We start from the raw sequence: 21,323 nt of genomic DNA on the forward strand, positions 1-21,323 counted from the left end.
CTGTCTCTGGGAAGAAGCGGTCGAGGGAAAGACGAAGCTGGGTTTCCAAGTTGAAGTGGACATGAAGCGGAGAGCGTTTTTCTCAACGGAGCCATGATCCGCTACAACTTCCTAACGAGTTTACCAGCGATTTGCTCTTTGCACCGGCCATGCGGGTTTGCGTGGACCAATGACTGGGAGATTATTTCAGGAGTTAATCACATGGAGAGCGTTTGGAAGCTCTCCCCTGTGTAAATGACCGTATTTGTTTAGCAGTCCGTCTCCCCGACCAGCCCGACGCATCGACGCTGCGCCGGCAGGAGGGCAGCCTGCGGACCGGTGTCTCCCACCGGTGATCCCACTAACTTTATTGTGTTGGCACTCAAGTTACTAAAGTAGATGCAAAATGTAGTTTAAATGTCATTGGATACTGTTTTGATACTGAAAACGGTGAAAAGAATCCCACAAAGTAATTAAAAATCCCTGTAGGTTGGGCTCTTATCTTTTGTGACATTGTAATTTATTTATTTAAAAACAGGGACAGTGCACAATAAGACATTCATCTTTTGCAAGAGAATATGCATTGTGCCAGGTTGTAGCAACTTGCTATTTTTCACCTGTAGTCCCTGGGCAGGTTGATGGAATACTACATAAAAATGAGTATAGAAAAAGAAAAAAATAAGTAAAATAGCAGAACAAAGCAAAAAGACCATAGATAAAATAGATAAATAAGACATGGAAGCAGATTCCCCCCCCCGACACACACACAACACACTTCATACACACTTGTCTTGACAGTAACCAACGCTTGGCCAGATGTGAGAAGGTGTGGGGACTTGTACATGAAATAATGTCGGTTGGCAGAGTATTGCATTGAGTCATTGCAATACAGGAGAATGATGACTTCCCAAATGCAGTTTTGCGTTGGGGTCCACGACACTCACCCCTTGTAACAGATCTTGTTGTTCGTGTTGACTTCTCAGAGCAGAGAGTAACACGTTTTCTCAAGGGGGGAGCTGCGGCATTTTGGATAATTTTAAAAAGTAAGCAGACATTTGAGTGCTTTATCAGATTTTCAAAGTTTAAATTTCTATCCCTATCTACCCCTCTTCCTATCTATAAGAGTTTGGCAGGTCTGTACTTTTACAGCATGGATAAATAAATGCCCAAATAGCTAAATTTACCCTAATATAGAAAATGTGTTGAATTTTAACATCTAATAAAAACACAAAACAAGACCATGCATGCTTTACACACACACACACACACACACACACACACACACACACACACACACACACACATGCAGACAGGATGGGTCCAGTAATAGGTTACTGTGGTGGCTGCAGATGTGGAGTGAGCAGGATCTGCTCAGTGCATCACCACATGGAGGTCCATGTCTGAGCAGAATGAGATAAATGCTGATCACAGGGGAGACCTCCTGACTTGCTGACAAAGAAAGTGCGAAAAAAGGGAAGGAAAAGAAAGGGGGGAAGACAAAACAAACCAAAGCTCACAAGTCTCTAGATATACGCTGCAAAAGAGTGCAACATCCGACGTGGGAACTGCCACAAGAAAAGAAACAGCATGTACAAGACTGAAATCTTAATGTTGTCAGAAATGATTCTTTGCCACGCTGATTTATTATCAATTAAATCCAAACTGAAGATAATTGGTGTTTATCCTCTTTCCCTGCCCACTTTACACACGATTGTATTCCTGTCACGGAAGACCGTTCAGTTTGTTGGGAATGCAAAGGAAGGTTGTAAAATATCCACAGAATATTACAATATACTAGTCTTAGTTTCATCTACTCATAACTAGATAAGGACATAATGACATGATTAGGATGGGAACAATTATTAAAGATGGTGTATGTGTCTAAAGTAAAATACAGTCTGGGTAATATGTGGTTGTGTGTGCGAACAAAAGCTGCGTTTGGTAACAATCCAAGCACATTCAGCTGACCATCAAGCCCTCACAAGGCTCAGTTTGTCCGGACCTCGTTGATGTAATATTCATGTCTCTATCTCACAGCATGGCCATGGTCTGGAGGGGGGCCGGTTTTGGCACGCCGCTCCCTGCTAAGACTGGATTTCAGTTGTGTCGTCCATGAAGTTTCATCTGACTGTCATTTCTAATGTTCACTGGAGGGAATTGCAGCTGAGAGTGATACTGTCAGGATGGGAAGACGTTTGAGGCCTGCTTGAGGCCATACATCACTCCTATCACATGTGACACGTTTCAATTGTGGCACTTGTGGTTGCTCCACAACGTCTGGGTGTGCTTGTTAATTGTGTACATAGGACAGCTCTGCAATGCACCAAGCTGAGTTCAAACCCTTAAAGTCGAGCACTTTATAAAATAAGACTGTTTTTATTTGAACACAGTTGAAGCTTTGAAATGGTACATTTTTGGTAATTGGAGATTATTGTATTATTTGTCAAACTCAGTGACATATAAAAAGATTTAGAGAGATGGGGGTGAGCTGAGAGCTGAGCCACAAAGCACATCTCTTTATTGGGACCCTCATATGTGGTCACGAATTTTGGAAGACATGAAAATCAGAGCCATTAAACTGTGAAACAAGTTTGCGTTAAAGCATCTTCCTGCTAATACTATGCAAATACTAATGACTTATAAACACATAAATGACACATAAAACATGTGTCTTTTTGCTGAAGGCCTGTAGGAACCAGACTCAAAAATAACATTTGGGGAGTTTAGTATATCTATGAACCAAACGCAAGTACAGTACTGTATATTAATGCCATACCATTAGGTGCCTTTTATTCTTCTAAGGTTTTACTTTACAATAGGCTTAATCTCATTTAGATTTTTTTTTGCATACATCTCATTTATAACAAAGAGTGAGCATGAAAAAATACAACAACAAAAAAAAGGTTGTTGGCACTGTGAATCAGTTTGAAGGGGGGACTGCAACTACCTTGCAATATCCTGTTATTGAATTTCATCACTGAAGAGGATTTAGTCAGGAAAAGCCCTGGACCAAAAGAGAAAAGCAAACTTTTTGCCAGACACGATCATGGTAATGAAGGAGGAGATTGAAGACAGCCGACGCATATTATCTGATGGATTAAATTGTGGGTGGACAAATAAAGCCTAACTCTAGACTCTGCTGCAGAGAAATGGAGTTGTACTAGTTGTACTCTAAGTTATTTCACCTTAAATTAAAGGGTATTAAAAGAGCAGTCATAGCATACAAAACACCCTGCATCTGGTAATTAATGCCTCCCACCTTTAATCATAATTCGTTACACTTTGTGTCAGTAAAACTCATGCAAGTTTTACTACAGCTTCAGGCCACGTTCAGATCGGTCATTAGAATGCATCTTGGGTAGTGAATTCACAAGCAGGCAGCTCTAAGAAGGCTAGTAAACACTTGGCAATAACACGTCTATCCAATTGCTTCTTGAGTGACCACCTTTGATATGATCACATTTCCATTCATCCATTTTCTTCATACGCCTCATGCTGTTCAGGATCATTGGGGGGGCTCGAGCCAGCCCCAGCTGGTATGGGAGAGAGGCAGGGGACGACCTGAACAGGTTGTTGGTGCATCACAGGGCCAAAGGGACAAATGAGACAAACAACCACGTACCAGACTCTCTCATATGGTCAATTTTGAATCACCAATCAAATGAATGGGCCTGTTTTTGGGTTGTGACAGAAAGGTCAAGTACCTGGGGGAAAAAAAACAAACAAAAAAGCACTAGAAGACCAGGATTTTAATTGGGAACCTTTTTGCAGTGAGGCAGCATTTCTAACCACCTCACCATTGTACTGTTTACTTCCACATTTATGCCTACTACATATCCAAACACACATGTGGACCATCTGAGTCTGTAAAAAGCATGGGCATTAATGTTTTTAACCGAAAGAAGACGGTAATCTTTGGTCTTACCAGAAAGAGGAGGAAGAAGACACATCTTGTGTCCACTATATATGAAAAATAAGTCCACATTTAACAAGACTGGACTATCTTCTGTTGTGTTTTTAAGTTAAATCAGACCTACAAAAATGTTCAACACGTGCAATACATAGCCCAGTCTTTTTTAACTTTGATCAGATTTGTAGACATTTTTATCACACCACTGGTGCACAAACCAATACCCACTTCTCTTGATGTGGTGGATGGTTGCGTGTTGTGTCTCTCAAGGCAGCCAAGGAAATTTGCATTCACACTATAGGAATGTAATTTCCCAAAACCAATTCTGAATGCATCCTCAGCGAGTACTGAGTGTACTCTCGCCAGTATTTAGTGCTTCCCACTTATAATGAGATCACCAGGGAAGCATGTTAATACCAGGTCTTACTTGCATCAGGCCTAGACTTTATATAGGATAATTACAAAGTCAAAATGAGGTTTAAAAAAACTTCCTGTCAATACTAAAAAGGGAATATTGTGTGTTGTGGATTGCAACCTAGAGAACCCTGTTTCTGCCAGTAAATCCAGCTCTGTTAACATGCATACGCATTTCCCTCTCAGTTCCATCAGTTGCAATAGTAAAAGCCTTTTTTACTTTACTGAACAAGTGCCTTGTCTCCTTCTTCTTTGGATCAAACCCATGTTGAGTTTTCTCTGCAGGAAAGTAGGAATCACCCTGGGTGATGGGTGAGAAGGTCAGGGATTTAAAAGAACTTCGGGGTCCGGCTGCTGATTTGGCTCAGACTTTGTCTTTTCAGCACTGCTCTGAATGAGCAGCTGTGTGCTGAAGGACAAATAGCTGTCTGGAAGTGTTAGTTCTTTGATTAAGACATCAATTAAGCTTTGGTCAATAAAGCGTTAAGCAGTTGGAGAGGGTGTAACGAGATGATATCTTAATCAACAGTGTAAAGCTGGGCACTGTGAAAAGAATGTGACTTACCACTTCCTTAAAGCTATCCAGCGCTGAGTATTAAGTGAAGAATAATATATTTTATGAGAAAGGATTTCATTCACGGTGCACTGGAGGTTTTTATAATGAGTTAATTTAATAAGTCATTGATACATACATGATATGCAGATGTAGAATTACTGGTGTCTTAAAAACACATTTTTCATTACAATTGTTATTTATGGAAAGCTTGTTGACTGTAACACCAGTTCTTATCATACTGGGCTAGCAGAAATCCACACTCAGCACTGCAAATGCCACAATGAAACGTTAAGAGAGTGGATGAAAAGACTGTTAATTTCCTTGTTTTCATTCATTCACTCTTTCAATTTCACTCCCTCTTTACCATGAGGAAGCTGGAGTTACCTCTTGCGTTGTCATCCATAGGTTTTTCTGAAGAGTGATTTTGAAGCCTCTTTTTCTTCCTACAGTATGCTGCACATGGCGGCACTATCAGTTCTGGATGCCGGCTGGAACAAGCCCACCTTAGTTCAGTCATTGCAAGTCAGCTATAACGTGCTTAACTTATGCTAATCTATGATGCTAATTAATATTAATTTACAGTCATTTAGATCAAATCTGGCTAAAACAGTTGCAGTTTGCTGCTAAAATGCAAGGGGGTATCGGATTTTGGAAGTATCTCTCATGATATCACGTGAAACTAGGCTGAGTGTTTAACGTTCAGTTTTGTTTTTCTGTGAGAGAGGGTGATGTTGGAGTTGGAGCTGAGCGACTAGGAGCAGCAAATGCTTTTATTGCAAACGTTGCATCGTAAACCAGAGCGAAGCCATGCTACAAGGTGGTCCGATACCCTTTGAGCAAATTTATCAGAAGGGCCAAAGCAGAAAAGCGAAGTGCCAGAAACGATGCAGTATATTGGACCAATCACAATCTTTGTGCTCTGCATCTTGTCGAGATGTAGTCAGAAGTCTTTGGAGGTGGGCATCAGATGACTGAAGCTCTCTGGAGGGGGATTCACGTCGACATAGAGGCTCTGTTGATTTAATGGAAAAGCATAAATCAGGGTTTAGAAATCAAAGTGACCCTGGTCAAGGTTAGAGAAAGAGCATTCTTTCACACTGCGCTTGTTATTTTTGATGTGTGACATTTTGATGGTTGCCATAGGCAGAATATGTCAACACAATAGTTCAAATATGTACAAGCAGGCACGACAGGAACTGATGCGTACTAATGGGAATATGCTGCACTGGTACCCAATGATACCCTGACGTTGCAATACAGTACATGGACATTATCCTGATGTGTACTGAGCTGCAGTTATGTGGTCAGTTTGTTCACTGCAACCTTTTGGCAGTTTTGTGGGTTTTTTGTGGTGTTGACAAAAAACTGTATTGAAAATGAAAAAAAAAAACTACTTACTTACTTTCTTTTTGAGGAGGTGGATACAATATGAATCCAGGTTGAATGGCTCAGAGCCTTTTTGTTCAGTGGTCTCAGAAGTGGTTTATGGATGGCAGCCAAGGAATATACATCAGCATAGTGGAGCCACACTGATTTTAGGTGTTATTGGTTTGGCCAGATTAGCTGTATGTTTCCAAACTAATGCGGCTGCAACTCAGGCTCTGCACTATTCAGTCAGTTTTGAAGCCTGTCATCGTCTCATTTTGACTTGAATATTCCACATGGACATAAGGATTGCGGGAGCTCTTTTATGGTTGCTGTGGACTGCTAATTTGCATTTGTTAATATAATACACCTGCATACCCGCCTTGTAAATGTGATTTAGTTACTTCAAAGGTCTTTCATGTGGTGTCTCTCCATTTTCTTTCCTTTTCACTTTGCTCATTAAATTCTGGATGAAAATACAAAGTCAAGTGATACACCGAGCAACCATTATATAAACAAACCAGTCTTTTTCTCTGGCTAATTTCTGGCAACTGTGCATCTTCTTTTATTGCAGCGACAAGCCTTCACCTAAGCCATCAGAGCTTTAATCTTTTAAACTGATTTCCAGAATTTGTGACAGGAAAGAAAGCATGGTCCCTTTTGTGTGGCTCAATTGAAAACATGGTTGGAAACAGCAAATCTGATTATTCAGGGTGAAGAGAGGATGAGATGGAGGTGCTCCCATTAACACTCCTGACATCATTTAGGGAGTTATTCCCCTCCTGCCTCTCCGGGGTGAGCCATGCAGAAATAATAAGTTTGAGCAGATGCAGCAGAATGCAATGTGAACGTGAATGTTTTCCTGTAGCAAGCCTTGTTTCACGCCAAATGTTGCATTTTTAATACAGACAGAAACTGGGATGCCAGATGACGATGCCGTCACTGCTCACTTTACAGAGAACAGGGTTTGTGCAATCTGATTCTCTGTTTGTGAGCCTCGCATAGCTCTTGGGATTTGCGGAAATAAGATAACACATTTGGCCTAAATTGGATTTTTGTGGCTTGTAATCAAAAAGGAAGCAATTTTATTTAAATTGTCATATTTTCAACACTGCACAGTTAAAAATGTTCCTTTCAGATTCCATTATATCTGACTGTGCACCACATTTTGTAATTTTTCTTTTTCGGCGAATGTTTAAGGACTCTGCTAACATTTAAAAATGAGTAGCATAAATCTACTTTATCCACACCATGTTATAACTTTTGACAACGTATTCTTGACCCCAGAGGCAGCAGTGTGCAAAAGGACTTCTGCTGAAGACCAATCTATTCTGGAGCTTTTATCATATGATTGTTGTTTGAAAGTCCCCAGTTGTTTAACTCAGGACCTAATTGTGGGTATTTGACAGAGTCTGCTTTGATCTCAGCTACACAAACACAAAGCATTGTGACTGTCTGGCAGCGACAGAGTCACTGCTGCATACCATTATGTTGCCTAAATCACCAAATAGAATGGAGTGGCTGTGACTAAGGTCGTCTATTTGCACGTGATTCTCATCAGTGCTTTGATATTGCCTCTGTTTGTCTTTATATGGTCAAGGTTTGTGGGCCCGTCTTGATCAAACTAGAACTGCATTAATCAAAGTGTCATCAGCAACTTCTCCTTTGAACAGAGGATCATATGCTTTCATCTTAACCTGTCTTCTGTATCTTCCTCTTTTGCACCAACCAATTGCATATCCACTGTCACCACATCCAGAAATCTCCTCTTTGGTCTTCTCCTTTTTTCTCCTGCCTAGCAGCTCCATCCCTCGACCAATGTATTCACTATCCGTCCTTTTTGCATGTCTGAACCACCTCCATCTAGCTTCGCTTCCTTCATCTTCAAGATGTCCAACCCTGACTATTCCTCAGATGTGCCCATTTTTATATCATGTCCATCCTCACTCTCAAAGAAAATCTTTGCATCTTCAACTCTGCCACTCTAGGTCTGCTTCTTGTCTCTTGGTCAGTGCTGCTTTCTTCAGGAAAAAGAAAAGGACTGGTCTCTCAGCCGTCCTTTTCCCTTTACTCCCGTTGTTACTCTTTAACACAGATGGTTTCAGGTGTTCTCCGCCCTGCATGCACTTTCCTTTTCATGTTTTTTTCACACTCCCTGTTTCTCTATACAGTTAAACCCAAGTACTTCAACTTTTGCACCTTCTACTCCTTGCATCCTTACTATTCTTCTTGCTTCAGGCTACAACTGACCTTCAGTCCTCTCTTTACAGCACACATCTCAACCTCTCCAGGTTCAATTCCACCTGCTCCCTACCTTCACTACAAATTACAGAGTCAGCTGCAAACATTATAGTCCTAGGAGACTCCTGTCTAATGTCATATGTCAACCTATCCATCACTACAGTAAATAAGAAGGGGCTCAGGACCAAGCCTTGAGGGAGTCCCACTTTCATCAGAGAGCCATCCGTTACTCCTACTTCACACCTCATAGTTGACATTCTTCCCCACATGTCCTATGCCACTCTTTTCAGTCACATTTTTGTCTTTCATTTCAGATTGCCACATGGAATCCTTCAGTTCATCCCTGGGCTCTCTGCCTATTCTTGTGTGAAACTCCTCCCGACCCTCCCTGTAGATCTCCATCAGCAGTCTGAAAGCAAACACATTTCCAGTGCTCGTTCTTGGCATCAAACCATTCAGCTGCTCACAAATTGCGACCACTTTTCTCAACCTAACTGCCACTGCTCCATCCTAGATCTTTATTGACGGCTTCATCAGTTTTATACCAAAGTATTTTAAGTTCCAAAAACAATCCCATCATTTAGGACAGGGATTGTCAACCGGTGGTCCGCGGCTCTCTGGTGGTCCGTGGCGGTATTGCAGGTGGTCCATGAAATTGTAAATGGAAAACAATAATAATTTAAGAAATATATATTTATTCTTTAGACTCAATTTATTTTCCATTTACTATTCATTTGTGTGAATTATTTACCCATCCAAATTATGTCAAATGAGTGAGAGTGAACTTTGTAATATTATAAGCTTCTTGGCTTCCTATTGTTCATTGACGTTTTTTTTTAAATTTTTTTATAGCATAAGGTGCGTGCAAATATGAATAGTAAATGTTACTGATTTAAATTGGACTGAATAGAGATGAAACCTGAATTTTAAATATTAAAGATTGAAACTACATTATTTACCATTATTGTAATCAGATTACACCGTATATCAGCATCACTGAAATTGACCTGATGCTTAATCAATCACAACGATATGCTAATATTATTCATATATTTATTCAAACAAGGCCGTTATAAATGTATTCTTTAGACTCAATTTATTTTCCATTTACTAATCATTTTTGTGAATAATTTACCCATCAAATGAGTGAGAGTGAACTTTGTAATATTATAAGCCCTCTTGGCTTCCTATTGTTCATTTTTCATTGACTGTTTCTTGTTTTTTGTTTTGTTTTTATAGCAAAAGGTGCAAATACAGATATACACTGATGCAAATAAATAGCCTATATAGGCCCATACTATTTTTTTTAAAAGCAAGGTGCAAAATAAAACAAACATCCCCAAAAGCAGTGGTCCCCGAGTTGCTTCTTGGTTATAATGGTGGTCCCTGGGACAAAACCAGTTGAAAACCTCTGATTTAGGACCATACAGACTTTAGTTTTTTCAAATGTAAAATATTTTTTTAAATGAAAAGGCTTAAGGTGTGATTAGTATTTTGTACTCTATTTTACATTTCTTATGTGTGTTAAAGCAAACACAAATATTTTCCCCTAAAGGTCCATTATGCATTTTTCATCCCTGATCATACTGTTAAAGCACCGCAACAGAGTCATTTTACTTTGATTGTGATTCCAAAAATCTCTTAGTCTATTAGATTGTGACGCTTAAATCTACTATTTTCCGTGTGCTGTGGTGAGCACCCTGTTTGGTCTCCGCCACCTTCTGATCCCCACTGTCTCTGCTGTTATTGGCTACCTTCCCAAACCAATCACTGCCAGTCATGTGGAACGGCAACTGAGACCATTGGAGGATGTTTTGTTTTTTAATTGAGTCTCATCCAAAAGGGGGCATCTGCCCCATGGGGGGCAGATGCATGGGGTTGGTTGATCTGTGCTGAGGAACAGTCAGCGGATGAAATGAATGCTGCAGCTGCATAAGTAGAAAAGAAATCAGGATGCTCCTATATGACTGCTCTTTCAAAACCTTTATTTATTTCTTAATTAAAATGACAGCTTGGCAGCCTGGAAACTGGGTAAATGTCAGTTTAATCAATTTTGAACCTATGAAATTTTGTGAAAAGCATAAAATGTGCCCTTCTGGCTGGCAAATCTGGACATTTTTAGAAAACTTGTCTGCTTCCAGTGTACCAGGTGCTTTTGTGATTAAAATAATTTGGTTCATTACAGTTCTCATTTGTTGTGAGGTGGTGGATTTTTTTTTTTTTTGTTGCACTTTTGGCTCTCAGTGCTGTTTGAATTTAACTGCTTTTGAGTGATTTACACAGAAGCTTCACCTGTATGAAAATCTGATCATAAAAGCAACATTGCTAGAGATTGTGTCAATCTTATGAAAAATGAACATTTATATCACATTTTTTTTGTAGGGGTTTATTTTGGATTTGACAGCCCAGCAGGATTTTTAGCTGACTTGACCTTTTGAAAAGAAATAATTGATGTTTCAGCTCAAATCTCTCAGTTCTCCACTAATGGGTGTTGTGGCCAGTCAAGGGAGGTGATTTAACTATTTATCTCTTTAAATTAATCAAAGTCTGATTTAAAGCTGACTGATATTGAAGTGAGAGCTATCTGATTTAATATATTTGATTCTTTCATTAATTCTCAGGGACATAAATGTTTCTGATGTATTGATTTAAAGTCTCTCTGGAAATCGTTCTGCAAAGAACTTCTTGTCTCAGAATCAATGGCAATGCAATTGGACAGATGCTCTCTGGGCTTTAATCACAAACTTAGATGGATGGGTGGTACGCTGTGCTCTCAGTAATCCAACAACAGCTCCGAAATATCATTTAAATATGTCTTTATTGTTGTGTTTTCTCAACCCTGTAATATCTTTTAAGTAGAGAGGGGAGTCTGAATAAAAAAAGAAAAAGTAAATAAAAAAAGGTTTATGGCTTAGTTTCAGCTTATTGCTGTTTGTGCAGTAATCTAAAGTAATATAATTTCTCTTCATTATTTCAGTTCTCATCAACTCTGCTGCCGGCAGCTTGGGAAAAGGCTCTCAGGTAAGAAAATCAATCGACTCCCATTATCCTTTATCTGCTGTTTGAAAATCAGTGCTAAAACCTTGTTCTCCTTCAACCTCCTGTCAGTGATTATTACTCACTTCCAGGTTTCTTAACCTCTATTAAAGCCTTAGTTTCCTGACTAGCAGAAATAAACAACCGTGTTTTCCCCCCCTTTTTTTATGGATTAATTATTGGCCTCTAGATTAGAAGTTTGATTTGCTCAGCAAAAACACGTTCTAGAGGATTTTCTTGCCCTCTCATTTGCTGTAGTCTGCAGTTGGCGCAGGATAAATAATTAACATGTTCAGTTGCTCTACTTCTTATAGGTGTGAGAAGATGTTGACAGTAAACCTCTTGGCGGATGTGCTTACCATTACAGAAAATCCTAAACACCGTCTTGCTTTTTATTGAAGTCAACTAATTCCTTCCCTATAGAGGAAGTCTTGTCAATTAATTTCTTTCTCATAAAAGATGCAGCTATGCGACCAAAGATGCAGCTATGCGACCAAACCTCCGGAAAACATCTTATTTCTCTGCTAGATTGTATTAACGACACCCAAACACAGACGCTGGTCCCTCATTGAAACTTCAGTCGATTTTTCTTGTAAGATCATCGTGCCACATTGTCGGGGTATCCGTGCGAAAGTAAAGCCTGTTAAATCATAATATCCCTTTTATATAAAGGAGCCATTACAAATATCCATCTGTCAAAATGATGAAAGCAGCGATTCAAATGTATCCGTTCAAGAGAAAAAAATCCATTAGAAGAGTTTTCACAATAATAGAAATATAGGCATGAATAAAGTTTATGTGTAATGTTCTGGAAAAGAAATGACATGAAAAGATGGGGGAAAATGGTTTATGGACTTCTTCTATTTTTAACTTAACTGTTATACATTTATTCAAACACAGGTCATCAAAACGCATTTGAAAAACGTATTGTTACTTATTTGTGCCTTCTTTATTGTTGGCCCTTGCTTGTGGCTGCTGGTGGTTTGTAACGGACTCAGTGGTTGTATTCTGGTTAAATCCAACAACGAAAGCATTTTTTTTCCCCAGTCCACCTGCTTACAGTGAGTTTCTTATTTGAAATCTCAAATCTTTGACGGGTTGCCCAGAAGGCATCCTTCGCTTTGCATTAGGTATTTGTTGTGTTTGATAACAGGCATCTATTTTTCTCAGTAAAAGTGTGGACAATAATTCACCTTTTTTGGAGCAGAGAAGAGCATCATTAACAAAGTAAACAGGAATTTGAACAGAAATGATGTTGAGACCGTAGCAGGACACTTCACCGCCATTTCCAAGGAACAACATTTACTTGCTAAAGAAGTATTGGCTTCTGAAGTGGATAAAAAGTATCTTTTATTTCAAATTTCAAAATGCCGCAGACTGAGGCGGTCAATCACTGCTCAGTTCACTTGGTGTTCATGTGTTTCTACAGACATGCTTTGCGCCCTGAGGCAGCTTACCTTTCAATACCGCTGTAGAGTATGTCGGCGAGAAGATTTCAATCTCAAGAGAATCGATCTGTCTGAGCTTGAGGCTATCTGTTTGGTATGAAAACACCCAGCTGATTGGTATCTCAGTTATAGATAAGTTTCACATACGAGAACGCTAAACTATTCATCTGACTCCACTTATAGAGCTGCGTTAATGTTGTTAGTAGAAGTTTGAGAGGTAGAGTCTAAACTCCCGCTAGTGTCTGTTAGCAGTACAGGCCTCCCTAGATGGTTATACATACTGCAGTTAAACTTTTGTTAATTATAATAACAAAACTTACCAATAAAAAAACAACAAAGAACTACTCTGTGGTCTGAAACATCGGAAACCAATGCTATGTAGCTTCCAGTCTTTGCACTCCAACATTTTTGTTCCCATTTGATTATAGTAATCTTTAAGTGGTAGTGATGTTTAACAGGTGTGCAAAACTGGGGAGCTTGAACTGGTTATGGATACTTTGGAAAATCAGGGAAAAAAGAAAATCACAGCAAGTGAGAGGGTGTCGCGTCTAGGCTTCTGCACATTCTACCCAGGCGTCCTACCTCACCTGCACCTTCTTCTTCTTCTTGCACTATTTGAGCTTCTCTTGCGAGGGGTCCATTCGGACTTGGCAAAGAAAAAAAAAACATAATGTTCAGTCAGTACATTTAATTCTTCTACATAAACATTAAATGGTTAAAATAAAAGGTCGTTGGGGAAAAATATTCAAGCTTTTCCTCGTTTCAGTCTCAGATAACATTAGGTCATTGTTTGTGTCTTTGTTTTAAGCCTGCAGTTGGTCGACGAAGCTCCGATAAGAGGAGACAAAGTAAACTCATGATGTAGTTTAGACATTTGAATTAAAAATATATATATATTTAACCCTCAAAAATAAATGTTAATGATTAATGCTTCTAGTTATTTATTCTGTCCATTTGCCCATTGATTTAGGGTAACAAGCTGTTGAATCGTACCATCCTGTCTCTAAACATCCATCAATCCATTTTCCATACCCGCTTTATCCTTTGCAGGGTCACGGGGTCTGCTGGAGCGTATCTCAGCTAATTTCAGGCGAGAGGCAGAGATACACCCTGGACAGGTCACCAGTCTATCGCAGGGCCTCTCTAAACATCTATCTGTACAGACCAAAAGTTTGGACACACCTTTTCATTCAAACAAATGGAGAAGTGTGCCCAAACCTTTGGTCTGTACTGTGTGTACTATGTGTGTATATATATAATATATATATATATATATATATATATTCTCCCTCTTTACAATATAAAGAGGGAGAATAAACTTTGCCGGCCTCGCATCTGTATTGATTACAGTCTTGGGACTTGAGAATGTTGCCCTTTTTCCTTTTTTAAGGTTTAACATAACAGGAATTAATTTAGAAAAAAAATGTGTCATTAAGAAGTCTTGAGGATTAATACAATATGTAATTTGTACGACAAATGTTCATTATGTTTTCAACAAAAACTGAGCTAAAATAAGAGGTTTAGGAACAGCGAGGGGCAGATAATCAAATATACTTGATAGTTTTATTATCACTAAATCCCACTGTTAAAACAGAGGTTTTGGCCATTTGCTGGTCTGCATCGATCACTGAGCGTTAACCCAAAGCCATGGAGGACGAAGGCCTTAGCAATTATCTTACAGAAGCAACAATTGTTGCTCATTTATCTGGGAAGAGATTTTATGTAATTTCCAAACAGTTTGGATTCATTAATTCTACCGTGAGAAACATTATTCACAAGTGGAAAGCATTCACGTTGCTAATCTCCTCAGATCTTCCCCGGAGAACACATTCCAGCAAGTTCACCTAATGATCAGACCATGAAAGGCTTTTCCTCCTTAAATTAGCATGGCAGCACCGCTTAGATCTGCAAACTCTCCTCGACAAAACCCCAACCTTCATGGGAGAATATCTTTTGAACAAATAAGAATGAAAGGTAGTCGTTTCACAAACACCCTGTTGTCAAGCACAGTGGTGGAGGGCTGATGATTTTGACCTCTTTTGCAGCTACAGGACCTGGACAGGTTGCAGACGTTGATTTATCTATGAAGTATTTTGCATGCCAAAGTATCCTCGTGTTAAATTTAAGGACATTTGGCAGCTGAAGCTTGTCTAAAATGGGGCTGTGTGATGGGACAATGATCCAATGTACACCAGCAAATCAATGACAGAATAACTGGAGATGACAGTAACATACTGTAGGTGTTGCAATGCTGCTGCAGACTTCAGCACCTGAATGAACTGAAGCAGAAAAAGTGAAAACTGAGACAAAATTTCTACACAGGGATTTAAGAGATGGATAAAACTGTTCCTGTTCTTCAATTTAAAGCTGCTGAAGGTGGTTGTGCATGAATCATTTGGGAGCACTTCGCTTTTTAAATGCTGCCTATGCAATGTGGTTTAGTTAAAGGGGACCTATTATGAAAAACACGTTTTCTCTTGCTTTAACATATATAAAGTAGTGTCCCCTCAGCCTGCCAACTCAGAGAACCAGATCAAATTCTGCAGTGTCTGTACAGCCACCCGGATGAGCCATCCAGTCTGATGTGGCTTCTACGAGCCGTTCAGGTTCTGCTCCCTTTCGTTACGTAACGAAAATGCGATTTACATAGATTGGCCTCCGATGCGTGAAACCAACTAACGCCGGAGCTTCCGCCATTTTTTTGTAGCGGTGTATCACGTCATTCAGGCAGCCAATCAGCACAGATCCTCATCATCATAGCCTCCCCGCCCACTCAGAATCCCTCATAGATAATGAGGTTAGAGAATGGGAAGATAAAGACATGGTTCAGAGGCGGAATTTCTAATTTATTTAGCAAAAACAATCAAAAGCTTGTTTTTAAGACATTCAAGGCCTGTTCAAAATAGGTATTAGATGCCATAATAGGTCCCCTTTAAATAAATAACAACATATAGTGCAGTTTGTCATGTTGTTGCTCATGAGTGGTATTTATTTTTAAGAACTGATAAAAAAAGAGACAAAAAAACAGTTATTTTTTACTGTCTTCTAAAAGATAAATCCTTACAATTCTAAAAGCTCTACCTTCTCTTTAATGTAACTTGTAATGTAACCTTTGTTTCAGCTGCTACTGTTATTTGAAAGCCTCAACCAAAACCAACAGTAATGCAGCACAATGCTCAGCACATCATCTCCTGCTGAGGGTCGGCCGGTGTTGTGTTTGGAATATCGACATGCCAGGCTTTGCAGTTGGATTGATGCAGTATTTTACAGGAGAATGTTGATAGATTCTGGGATAGCATACTGGTAGTGAAAGGATTTAGAGATTTGATAGTATTTATCTGTGTGACCTTTTTCTCCCTAGACATTCTATCTGACATTTCATGTGAGCCCACAGAGCATACCGTGACCCTAAATAACTTGCACAGCGGGGCTTGACCGTGGCGGTTGTTCGTTACTCTGGGCGACCAGATTTGGACCACTGTCAACTATTTAGTGCAGTCTGGTCACCTCTGTTGGCAACCGTCGTCCAGTGCTTAGAAAAGCAAAGCCAACCGACTCCCTTTATGCTGTTCCAACAACGTGAGAGTGGTCTTAGACAACTATGTCGCTGTGTGAGAAATTCTAAAATCGAGGATAATGGAAAAAAATAACACGAGAGGCTTATTTATCAAAGAAAAACAGGCCGCTTGCACAACATCAGGCCATGTTCTTTTTTGATAAGACCAAAAAATGACCACAAACTTCATTTAAAAACTATATTTGGACTTCCATGTCAGTGAGGACAGGCGAAGGGCCTCGCAGCCTCGACAGAGATAAGCAAAGTTAAAATGAGCTGGGGAACTTTGCACATGCTGAATGTGCAAAGTTCCTGAGACTTCCATTGTGCTTCCAGCTCATTACTTACTCTCACTCATGAAGCTGTAAATCAAACCGGCCTTGCAGGAGTTAAACATTCAGCCTCTTTTAATTTACCATGCTAATGACATTACCTTGCTAATGTTTAATTTAAATGTGCTGGTGTTAGTCCTTCATTCCCTTTTTCTTTTTTTTTTTGATGAGTAATAAATCTCAGCCTCCTAATCAGATCCTTGATGCTTGTTGCTACGGATACCTTCCAAGACTATAACCGCATTTTATGCCCCGTAATGACATATTAAAGTCGCCTTCACCGGATACATACAATTATTGAGTGTCACTGGCCTTTGCTATCGAGACCATAAAAGTGAATAGCAGCAGCTGCACTGATGCGTTCTGGCATTATCTAACAATAGGCAGCTTTTACAAGTGATATTACTATGCCCTGCACCCAGTACCATCTCGACAATTGCAGTGGCACAGAGGTGAACGTGGTCTGACAACTACATGTTTTGCCTTTCTTGCAGAGGCAACAAACAGTCAGTTTCTACAGACTTATCACTTGTAGCTCAGGCCATGGTGTCAGGGTTGCAGAAGTAAGACTCAACTGCAGGAGACTGGGTGGCAGGAATAATCAATCAAAAGTCATTTATTTAAACAAGAGGGAACCACCAAGGCAGGATATTAAAAAGAAACAAAGAAAGAAAGAATGGAAAAAATGTGAATAAGCCACAAAAACAGTGAAATACAAACGACAGAGTGGCAATTGATCAGCAGGGAAGAAAGGAAAAGGCAGGACAACAAATAAACACAATAGCAGGTGACACAATAAGGGAAGACATCAAGAGACAGGCGACAATAATCTGGGAAGACAACAGGAAAATGTCCAATGTCCAACTTTCCTACTTCCAACTTCCAACAAAATCTGTTGATTAAATGCCGATATTTATTAATGAGAATAAAATACACAGTTAAAGGAGCATGAGGCTCCTTTTAAGAAATGAGACTCTCTAGCGCCACCCTTCGCCACGACGGCCGTCGGGGGTACTGCAGCCAACAGTGAAGCCGGCACGGGAGAACGGGGAGAACGCGCATGCAGCGTCATGTGACGTCACATCTGCAGTACAGCGCCGGAAATTCCGGCCCGGAATTGCAGCACATTTTGCAGCACACAGCCTGTTCAAGGCAAAGGAGAGATACACTAGAGGGCTCATTCTTTTGGGTTTGGAACGCTTCATCTGACATTATTACTAGAAAACTTAAAACGTATACGAATGTTTTTCATAAATCCTGCCTCAAGCTCCTTTAAATAATAAATAAAATGCATAGTTTTTGTGTTCTAAGATGTCATAACACCTTGCTTTAATTGATAATTAGTGATGTTAAAAAGTATGGGCAGAGACATAAAAATGAAAAATAACATTGAGTAAAGATGCGACTGCCTTCAAATTTCGACTGAACATGTATCACATCTGATCAGATATTGCTGAAGCTTCAGTACAGAAATAGATTTATTTAAGCTGTATGTCAGCGTAAACATTATTTCAAAACTCTGCTGTGTTGTGTTCTGTCTGTGCCACGTGTGTGGGTTAATTTAAAATCAGAGGTAACTGACAGAAGTCATTTCTGCCGGTTCCCTCACTTTTGCGGTTTATCAAATTAATTTGGATTGTGGTTGCACCCATCCATCAAAACAAATAGAGCAAATAGATTGAAGGTATTTTTGTTTCAGTTTCAGTCATCCCCCTTTTTTTCCTTTTACGTGTGACAGTATTGGACTCAGCTTCTGCTATTTTCTGCTGCAGACACTCCTTGGACACAAAAAAGTCAGATTTCTCTCCTCCACAGAGATACAGAGGCAATTCTTCAGTAATTGATAGGGAATTCAAATTGTTGTTAATTTATAACCCCAAAACAGAAAAATATGGGATAATATGGAAAATGCAAATGTAAAAAAAAAATGAATTGATGAAATGTGTTTTACCAGAAATCTTTTGAATTCTGCAAGCCAACTGGTCTGTTGTTTTTCACATGAAGCCCGTTTAACTTTATGATATGTTGTCAGTGTCAGCACAATGACATGCACGCGCATTTTGATTCATGCATGCAGCACGTCAGGTACTTGGTGGTAATGTTGTTGTGAGGGACCTTCCAGTCCAATAATACAGTACAACAATGGACACAAGGAAGTGGTTGCAGCACTCTGCTTGACACTGTTTCAAGAAAGTTCAGCACCAGAACTCGCCGTTAAGCTATTTTGAAGGTAAGCCACCGTGCTTCATGATTTTTTTAAAGGGGACCTATTATGAAAAACATGTTTTCTCTTGCTTTAACATATATAAAGTGGTTTCCCCTCAACCTGCCAACTCAGAGAAGGAGGAAAGCAACCAAATTCTGCAGTGTCTGTACAGCTGCCCGGATGAGCCATCCAGTGTGATGTGGATCTACGAGCCGTTCAGATTCTGCTCCCGTCGTTACGTATCGACGGAGCAATTTACATAGGTTGGCCTCCGATGCGTGGAACCACACCCACAACTAACTCCGCCAGCCGGAGCTTCCGCCATTTTTTCGTAGCGGTGTATCGCGTCATTCAGGCAGCCAATCAGCACAGAGCATCATTATCATAGCCCCGCCCACTCAGAATCCTGCATAGATAATGAGGTTAGAGACTGGGGTGATAAAGACATAGCTTAGAGGCTGAATTTCTAATTTATTTAGCAAAAACAATCAAAGGCTTGTTTTTAAGACATTCAAGGCCTGTTTAAAATAGGTATTAGATGCCATAATAGGTCCCCTTTTAAGGTGATTTTTTTTTTTTTTGTTGTTGGTGGTTTTTAGATAATTCTTTGATCAATTTACAGTGTGAGTCAGTGGAGAGAAGGAGTGGGAGAGATGTGGCTTTTTGCATGTGAAAAAATAAAAGGTTAATATTTATTTTTAATTGGAAGCTTCAGTTGGAGCTGATGTACAGTGAGTTGTGATCATTTGGATTTATGGACAGCAAAATTATGTGTAACAGTCCTGACTGATGGACCCAGATCTTGTTTTTCAATAGAAAATAGACACTGAGAGCACTTATGTCACTTAAGATGAAAAGGACCATCCAAACATTTATCAGACACAAGTCCAAAAGGCAGGATCTGTGATTGTATGGTTGTGTCAGTGCCGTTGACAACATTTATGCTCCTGTGCTGTAAAGAAGTGCATCGAGACTTTAGAGCAACATAAATTTCCTCCAAGATGACTTCTTTTAAGGGTACATCCATGGATTTTGCAGTCCTTTTTCCCATGAGAGAATGTAGAGAATTATGAAGTAAAGAACTGTGACAATGGTGATGTACCAGATACCTTAAGAGTTATGCAGGAACGGGACAAAATAACAATTGACATGCTTCAGTGCTGAGTATCAGAACATCTTTTCAGCTTCACAGAAACATTTGTTTTGGAATGTGTTGCATGCCTGCAATTCAAGGAGGAATATTTATTACAGCATGGAAGGAAGTTGACATCAATAAATATGATTGGTCTATACCCTATAAAATAGTCAATGCAAGAATAAATGCTTTGGTGGGAATATCCATTTTCCATATAGTGCCAACCTTTTCTGATTTGGGGTTGGATGAAAACTATTTGCATGATCAGTTCTTTGAGCCATGTTTTGCTGCACTCCAAAATGCATATTTGGTTGTTATGTAATTTACAATAACAACTTTGAAGGTGCACAAGAATTTTTATTTTTAAAGCAAAAAACACTCCAAAATCTTCAGTGTGCATTCACTTTTTCCCTTAAAGTCAACAGTTTAGAAAACATTTAGCTGTAATCACAGCTACAGTTCTTTGGGTTTTCCCTCTATATGCTTAGCACATCGGATATTTATGCATTTATTAATGCAATACTGCTTCAGCTTGCGAAATTTTCTAAATTGGATTAAATTGTGTGCTTTGGGATCATATCACAAGTTCCAGATATTTGCCTTTTAAATACTCCATTGTAGGTTTAATAGCATGTTTGAGATCATTACCCTCCCACCCCCCGTCTGCATATATATTAATGGTTAATACCAAGATTGGCAAAACCTAAATGCCACATATATATGCAGTTTAATTTTGCAACAGGGTGTGTGTGTGTGTGTGTGTGTGTGTGTGTGTGTGTGTGTGTGTGTGTGTGTGTGTGTGTGTGTGTGTGTGTGTGTGTGTGTGTGTGTGTGTGTGTGTGTGTGTGTGTGTGTGTGTGTGTGTGTGTGTGTGTGTGTGTGTGTGTGTGTGTGTGTGTGTGTGTTTCCTTCAACAGCCCTCTTGACGGTCTAGCCATATTGTATTGATCCCTAGAAGAAAAAAAAGAATAAATAATTCTGCCAAAGGGGACTAAGCTCACCGACGGTGAGACGTGAAAGACCAGGAAAGAGGGGGTCTTTTTCCACTCTTTCCTGAGATCATTATCTTGATAGAAGTTCAACCTCCTTCACAGTCGCACAGGTTTTGTTAGCATTGATCTGTATGCAGCTCCCGACGGAGATGC

The 21,323-nt window shown here is 39.6% G+C and overlaps 1 protein-coding gene across 1 annotated transcript in view; it reads left to right on the forward strand.

Annotated features, from left to right (window-relative positions):
* The window catches only part of b3glcta (beta 3-glucosyltransferase a), a 76,186-nt gene that overhangs the window by 387 nt on the left and 54,476 nt on the right, over nt 1-21,323 (forward strand). Inside the window, exon 2 of the mRNA XM_061719686.1 lies at nt 11,443-11,486. Coding sequence (XP_061575670.1) covers nt 11,443-11,486 — 44 coding nt within the window. The remainder of the gene's footprint in view (nt 1-11,442; nt 11,487-21,323) is intronic.

The sequence above is a fragment of the Cololabis saira genome, chromosome 4 (genome assembly GCF_033807715.1).
Source record: "Cololabis saira isolate AMF1-May2022 chromosome 4, fColSai1.1, whole genome shotgun sequence".
NCBI classification, from domain to species: Eukaryota; Metazoa; Chordata; class Actinopteri; order Beloniformes; family Belonidae; genus Cololabis; species Cololabis saira.